This window comes from Malus domestica, chromosome 16 (assembly GCF_042453785.1).
Source record: "Malus domestica chromosome 16, GDT2T_hap1".
Taxonomy (NCBI): Eukaryota; Viridiplantae; Streptophyta; class Magnoliopsida; order Rosales; family Rosaceae; genus Malus; species Malus domestica.
Window position 1 is genome coordinate 19,314,246 of NC_091676.1, and position 8,255 is coordinate 19,322,500.

General features: G+C 37.9%; 1 protein-coding gene, 1 long non-coding RNA gene and 1 other non-coding gene across 3 annotated transcripts; 2 read left to right on the forward strand and 1 right to left on the reverse strand.

Moving 5' to 3' along the window:
• Nucleotides 1–781: 781 nt before the first annotated feature.
• LOC139193038 (protein TIC 214) lies at nt 782–1,703 on the reverse strand. The gene is given in 7 exon segments (XM_070815997.1): nt 782–925; nt 980–1,041; nt 1,078–1,146; nt 1,202–1,231; nt 1,234–1,235; nt 1,353–1,402; nt 1,404–1,703. Coding segments are annotated over 7 exon segments (657 nt in total).
• A 519-nt stretch (nt 1,704–2,222) lies between these two features.
• On the forward strand, nt 2,223–2,294 carry TRNAN-AUU (transfer RNA asparagine (anticodon AUU)). Its single transcript has one exon. It is a non-coding gene; the product is annotated as a tRNA-Asn (tRNA).
• A 308-nt stretch (nt 2,295–2,602) lies between these two features.
• Nucleotides 2,603–4,946, forward strand: LOC108173582 (uncharacterized). Its single transcript, XR_001790263.3, has 3 exons — nt 2,603–2,749; nt 3,228–3,320; nt 4,576–4,946. It is a non-coding gene; the product is annotated as an uncharacterized lncRNA (long non-coding RNA).
• Nucleotides 4,947–8,255: the final 3,309 nt, after the last annotated feature.

Below are 8,255 nucleotides of genomic sequence, written 5' to 3' on the forward strand. Positions count from 1 at the left end.
ACCTAGCGTTTTTTAGAACCTTGAGTATTACACGTTTTGGCACTAAAAGCACTTTTTCATATCCCCATGAGCCAGACAATACTATGTTATTTTCAATGCTTGTATTAGTTTTATTTATGTTGTTCGTTGGAGTCATAGGAATTCCTTTCTTCAATCAAGAAGGAATAGATTTGGATATATTATCCAAATTGTTAAGTTAATCCATAAATCTTTTACATCAAAATAAAAAATAAAAATAAAATCGGTGAATTGGTATGAATTTATCACAACTGCAATTTTTTCAGTTAGTATCACTTCTTTCGGAATCCTTATGTCGTCTTTTTTATATAAGCCTGTTTATTCATCTTTACAAAATTTGAATTTATCTAATTCATTTGTTAACAACGTTCCTAATAAAATTCAAATTTTGGGGGATAAAATAATAAATGTAATATATGATTGGTCATATAATCATGGTTACATAGATTATTTTTATGTACTATTCTTAAATAAAGGTATAAGAAGATTAACTGAACTAACTCATTTTTTTATATAGATGAGTAATTGATGGAATTACGAATGGAGTCAGTATTGCGAGTTTTTTTCGTAGGAGAGGATATCAAATATGTAGGGGGCGGTCAAATTTCTTCTTATCTTTTAGTATATGTATCTTATGTATTCATTTTTTTTATTAATTTTTTCTTTTTTGTAATATTTCTAACTTTGAATTTTCTTGTTCTTGATTCCCATCCATATAATAAGTTTCATAAACGAGTCTTTTTTTACATCGTGTTTCTCAAAACTAGAATTGATCCTTTGTTTCTTCCTTTCCATTCGCTCGGATCTCTTTCGTTTCATCGATTTTGTCCATATCCTCCTTTTCTTCCAAAAAAGGGGAAGGGGAAGGATCTTCTTTGGTGGATCCCTCTTGTTCCTATTTAGTCCCCTTTGTATAGGAAGTTGTTTCTATTTCTACATTTGTTTCTTCCTCACTTTCCGCCCTTTCTTCCGTTTCTGAGGTTTCTTTCAGTTTCTTAGTAACAATGGGGAAAGGTATTCTACCTACATGGTAGACACAAGTAATAAATAAGAGAATACTAAAGATTCAAGTCATAGAATTTCTCAATTCGGACACAAGGTACTTATTAAATCTAATAAGTACATTTGATCTAATAGAATTATTTTGTTCTATCCAGCCTAATACCAACCCAACCCATTTCATGAATAAAATGTGACCAATTAACCAACCAACAAAGCTACTTGTTACAAATAACATCTTGTTGTTGCATCAAAACATATAAATGTTGACTAATCTGACTAACATTGAACTTGGTAAAATGAAATGATTGAATAATTGAAAAATGAGATATAACCATTGAATGTTAAGATTATGCATTGAATTTCTGGTTGTAGATCCATAATATAAAAAAAAAGTGTTTGTGATTGTTCCAGAAGAAATGAAACAAAAGATACGGTAAATCTAGGACAATTATTGTATAAGGTCTACCTAATGTTAGATGCAGAGCCACATAATAGATCGATATGAACATCATGAGCAGTCCCGTAATAAAACCTGTTGTTGCTTATACTTTCATCTCGGTTCCTTCTTCTCCTTCTTCCATAACCTGAGCTCGGAGAAGGAAGAGATAAGAGGGCCCTACAGAGAATGTGGTGAAAAATCCATAATAGAGTCCAACCACAACGACTGAATTGATTATCTTCATACATAAGGATACTAGATTACCTAGTATAAAAGATTTTAAAATCATCATAAACCAACCATTTTTTCTTTTCTATTGCAATTTCTGGATTATTATATGATGGCTTTTTAACTTTCCATATATAGAAAGAGATAGACTAGAAACAACATCTCTTATATCAATGACACCAAATGGATATTAAATGAATGGAATTGGGATATGATGGAATATTATGAAGGGGTGTGCTATCCACACACCCCTTTTTACTTCTCACACACCCTTTATTAATTTCTGTCCGTTGATCTTCTTCAATTCATTCGATCCGACGGCCCAAAATTAGAAGGGTGTGTGAGAAGTAAAAAAGGGTGTGTGGATATCACATCCCTATTATGAAATAAAGCCTTGTTGAGGTTCCCTATGAAATGAGGCATGGAGCGGAGCCACTACGAAGAAGTTACGTGGGTTACAAAGGAAACTTCGAGCTCATATTGGTCATGGGTTGAGAACAAGAATTGAACTATATGAGATCTAATCCCCTGTTGTTCCTTAGTAGCTCAGTGGTAGAGCGGTCAGCTATTAACTAATTGGTTGTAGGTTCGAATCCTACCTGGGGAGATTTGATTCATTTTGAATTCATTAATTCAAAATGATAGGGTTTGCTTTGACCGTTAAGAGTAGATAATCCGTTCCCAATGGGTACGTTTGGTACGCGGGATGGAACGGAACAGAGTGGGACGGACGCGTTCCGTCCCACGTTTGGTGCGCTAAAATTATGTGGAACGCGTGTCCCGCGGAACGAAAATTGGCTAAATTTTGGTTCCCCCTCTCCCCCCTGGAACGGGTTTTTCCGTCCCATGGAACACAAAAATCATAAAGTTTAAGACAAAAATACCCCTTAGCTTTTTCAATATTTACACCTTCTAAATCATACAACAAACCCTAACTATCTTTCTCTTCTCTCTGCCGCTGTGAACTTGTTCATCCTCCTGCATCTCCCCTTCGTAACCTTCCTCCTCATCCTCTTCCGTGTAGCCTCTTCGTGAACTTTCAGCTCTGCATTTCCGTTCCAGGTTCGATCTGATTGTGATTGTGTAGCCTCTCGGTCTCTCTTTCTTTGTATTTTGTAGTACTTTCTGTTTCTCTCTTGGTTTGGTGTTTGCTGGGTGTCAGTCGTATGCCCGGCAATTCCAAATCACCGGTGCCTTTTCTATGAATCCCCTTTCTGGGTTTTTCTTTGCAGTCCTCGAATTGAATTGGGTTAATTTCAATTTCAATTTCAAATTTTTGATTTGATCCATAGCTTTCAGTCCTCATACCATTTTATGGAGGGTCGCAATCGGAAACCACATGGACTGACTGACTCAATCTTATCTTTAATTAATTTTGATGTAAATTTGAAGTTGCATTATTATTCTTTTCTAATTTGTTTGTTTCGATTTCATTAACACCCAGTTCCTAATTCTGCTGAATTTCTTTGTATTTTGTAGTGCTTTAATTTCTTTGTATTCTTTTCTGATTTGCTTGTTTTGATTTCTTTGTATTTTGTAGTGCTTCAATCTGCCCAATACTGCATCTGCAACCAAAGATCCGCCTCTGTTTATATGCTTCCACTCCCCCTATTGAGCAGTACTGCATTCAGAGGTATCTCTCTATCTAGATTCATTTTTTCAGTGTTCAAGTTTCAATTTTTATGTGCTGAAATCTATACATATGATGTCTTTGGGTTCTGTTGGATTGGATTGGGTTACCTGTTTTGGATTTTCCTCTGTTGGATTGGATTTTCCTCTGTTGGTTCATGGGGCTGTTTGATGCCACAATTTTGATTTCATTCTTTTTTTATTTTTTTGGAAGCAATTTTGATTTCATTCTTAGTTTGGTTCTCTGTTGGATTTTCCTCTGTTGGTTCATGGGGTTGTTTGACGTCGGGAGTTTTGATTTCATTCTTAGTTTGGAGCTTTGTTCTTGAATATGGACACAGACAAATGCATCTTTCGAGATTTCAAGACTGAACTGCATCTGTTTTGCATCTGTTGGATTTTCCTCTCTTTGTCATTATATGCTCTTCTTCCCTTGGATAATTTTTTGTATTTTTGTCTATTGGAATGCTAAAATAACGGCCTAGGAAGACATCTTGTTTAGGTAATTGTAATGAGTAGCTTTAATATTTGATTCGTGTTGAAAATACTGCCACTGGTAAACTACAGAGTAGAAGTTGGATGATAAGAAAAAAGTTATTACTTGTTTGGGAACATTTATTGATTAAAAGTGAAAAAAAAGAGTTGTTGAAATTGAATGGTGAATCTAGGGTATTAGCCGTAACTGGGACGGGTTTGAGCTGAGTATTGCCAAAAACTGGTTTGCTCATGTTGTGACTGGAGGAAAGCAATGGCATTGGGACTCTTTGCCAGTTTTGGTTGTACGTTGGTGAAAAGCTGAATTGTCTCGATTTTCTCTGTACTAGAGGGTCTCTAGAGTTGATGTTTAGTCCTTGTGTGTTCAATGTTCAAGGGGTTTCCTCAAGTTACAGTGAAAGTTTAGTTGGTTTAAGCTCTTGCTGTATTCGTTTCTATTTCTCAATCTAGGCATGCTAGCACTATATGTCAAACTTGTGGGTGAGTGTTAGCACTATTTTGCATCTATGAATTTCCTCGCTTCCCTGTTTGCATATCTTACCTTTGACTATTAATTCTACTGTAATTGCTACTTTTTGGTAATGATACCTTTGTTTATCATCTCATGTATTTTCATGTTAGTGGCATGTATGTTATATTGCTGTATAACTTAACCTCCTATGTTAGTCGAGTAATGTATTGGGCTAGATAAGAAACAATATGTGAGGGTTTTCATGCAGCATCTCTTTGTTTGCATTAATTTTTAATGACCTTGGTTTTTGCAGAATTTTTGCTAGCTTCTAGTGAAACAATATGTCAGGGTTTTAAGAGAAGTGAAAGCCAAGTTACCATCTCAGCTTGAGGCCATGGTCTCCCATATGATCAGGTGCTGAAAATTACAATGAAGTTAGTCAAAGATACTGATATGACGGGTATTTGGTGTACCCTGGATGACTCTCACAAGGCAGATTTCATTAAAATGTTTATGGATGGCAACTGAGCATTTGGGGGTTTAGTATGATATGAACTTTAGTAATCTTTTTTTTTTTTCCTAAAGTCAGGACAAATGTTTAATTTGGGATTTCATGTTTAAGTTCTGGATATTTCATGTTTATTGCTTTAGCAAGATAATATCATTAAACGTATATATTTTTCATCCTTGCATGACAACCATTGCCATAGGCATCCAATTGTCTCACAGCTCAACTTCTAATATACATAATGTTTGACACAATTTGCATTTCAATGTGATGACGAAGAGATGAAAGCAGATTGTGTCAAAGATTCCAAAATAGCCATTGCATCAACGGTTGTTCTACTATACCAACCTCTTCATATGTGATTCATCACATATACATAACCATATACATATTGCGGCTACACTGCCATGTGCCAAGTGCCAAGCCAATGGCATGCTCTCACCCTATTATTTTTTTAATTCACATAAAATTAATTGACGTATTATCCCACTAAATTAATTATATGAGCAACATAAAGTACAAATACATGTCTCTTGTTTTCTGTTATACACGGTACAAAATATGAACACATCCAAGTATAGTGTACAAAATATATCATAGATAAGTAGCAGCAAGAAGAACAAAAAAAAAAATTGTTCCGTCCCATCCCGTCCCAAGCCTAAACATTGTACCAAACAACAGACGGAACAAGGGTAAGTTAGTCATTTTAATCTTTTGGTTCCGTTCCGTCCTGCGCTTACCAAACACAGAACGGAACAACTCTCCCATCCTGTCCTGCGCATACCAAACATAACATGGAACCACTGTTCCGTTCCGTCCCATCCCGTTCCGTCCCGTCTGCGTACCAAACGGTACCAATGTCTTTGTTTCTATTGGATTCTATCTCATCGTATCACATTCTGTTTTGCAATATTTGAGAATCACCGTCAATAACTAGGCATAGGTCCGGGATAATCCTTTGTTCCACAGTCTGGGGCTATTTACAAATATCCAATTAAGAATTCTCAGATGTACTAGCAAGTGCATCAAAGATGCAGTCATCGATTCACCCGAGATGCCATAATTACCACGAGCAAACATATTCATGACGAGGAACGCATTTTTGCTATGTTACTAATACTTGTACCTGCTCTGCTATTCTACCACAGCCTGGCTGAGGAAGAATTACGAGGTATAAAACAAAAAAAATATGCTGATTAGGGCCAAGCATAGTATACTTAATTAACTTGCCATTAACGATAATAATAAATAAATAAAAGGAAAATGTAAGGCAATTCCAACAAAACACCTAAGCCTAAATTTCGTAGCTTTGGGTCGGTTATCCTAATCATGATTTTCCTACCCCCAAAGGGAAAAGTTCTTCCCTTTTTGGTTGGTTGTGGGTTAAGAGGGATTCGAACCCCCAACACCGTGGTTCATAGCCATGTTCTCTAATCCTCTGAGCTATATGCCCCACCCCGTCTCCATTGGATCTATTCCCAGAAGTACCCCCAAAAAAAAAAAAAAAACCTTTCCTCTCCTTAGCCGTTTGTGGTTAGGAAGATGTGAAAGCGCCTCTCTCTATATAAGAATGGTGTGTTTCAAGGTGTAAAGTGGAGAGAATGGATTTCATAATTGGATTGGGGTTTTGAATAAGACGACCTTTTCATTTTCAATTTTTTTTTCATATTGAAAAAGTAATAAGAATGAAAGGTATTAAGTTTTTTATCATTCTAGCGTTGAGCTATTTTTCCACAAGACCTCCCCTACAGTAGAGTTTAACCACCAATTTTGGGATGGATTGGTGTGGTTCCTCTACGCCTAGGACACCAAAATATCAAACCATGAATGAAGAAAGGCATGAGAGAAAAGCATATTAGCTAGTGATTGTGAGGCCCAAATTCTTGACTGGAATGGACACTAAAGGCCTCTACCCTTCCATCCTTTGGATAGATAGAGGGGAGGGTAGAGCTTTTGGTTTGTTGCTCCACCCCCACAGGGGTAAAAAACTTATAGTTGTCTTAGTTTTGATACACGAGGCTTTGAGGAAGTCGGAATAAAAGAGCATTCATCTTGGGGTGGGCTTACTACTTAGATGCTTTTAGCTTTCATCTTAGGGTGGGCCTACTACTTAGATGCTTTTACCCAGTGTTTATCATGGGCACGATAACTTGTACACTAGAGGTGAGTCCTTCCCAGTCCTCTCGTACTAGGGAAAGGTCCTTGCAATGCTCTAACGCCCATACCAGATATGGACCGAATTGTCTCACGACATTTTGAAACTAGCTCACGTACTGCTTTAATGGGCAAATAGCACAACCCTTGGAACATACTACAACCCTGGGTGGGGAAGAGCCGAAATCGAGGTGTAAAACCTTCTCGTTGATGTGAACTCTTGGGGAAAATCAGCCTGTTATCCCTAAAGTAACTTTTATCCGTTGAACGACGACCCTTCCACTTGGCACCATCAAATCACTAAGGCCAACTTTTATCCCTGCTTAACGGGTAGGTCTTGCAGTCAAGCTCTTTTCTACTTTTGTACTCGATAACCAACCTCGGTCTAGCTCGAGGAAACCTTTGCATGCCTCCGTTACCTTTTAGGAGGCTTATGCCTAATAAAAACTGTCTACCTGAGACTGTCCCTTGGCCCGTAGGTCCAAACACAAGGTTAGAATTCTAACTCTTCCACATTGGTATCTAACTAATGGCTCGAGCCCTCTCAAAATGGGGTCTTCTTCATCTTTCACCTAAGCTGCTCAGGAAAGGCCAAAGTCAATCCCAAGGAACAGTGAAGCTTCATAGGGTCTTTCTGTCCAGGTGCAGGTAGTTCGCATATTCACAAACAACTCTCTTGCTTCGAGCCTCTTTCCGAGACAATACCCAGATCATTACTCATTTCGTGCGAGTTGAAACTTACCCAACAAGGAATTTCGCTACCTTAGGACCATTATAGTTATGGCTGCCATTCATCGGGGTTTCAATCGTTGACTCCTCTATCATCAGGTCATCAACTTCCTTGACCTTTCGGAACTAAGCAGGTGTCAGCCCACATACATGGTCTTACGACTTCGCGAAGACTTGTGTTTTTGGTAAACAATCGCCCGGGCCAGGTCACTGCAACCTTCTTTGTGAAGGAGGAACCTCTTCTCCCGAAGTTGAGGGGTTATTTTGCTGAGTTCCTTAGAGAAAGTTGTCTTGCGCTTCTACGTATTCTCTACCTACCTACTTGTGTCGTTTCGGGTGCATGTACCCTTTTGTTGAAGGTTAATCGAGCTTTTCCTATGAGTATGGCATAGGTTACTTCAGCGTCGTGGCGCCTGGTACTCAAACACTTGAGGCATTTTCTCTACCCCTTCTTACCCTGAAAAATCAGAGGCACTCCGTGTCTTTAAACCAATAACCATCTTCATCCCTCAGGACCAACAAGGGGTAGTACAGGAATATTCACCTGTTGTCTATCAATTATGCCTTTCGGCCTGATCTTAGGGTCTGACTCATCCTCCATG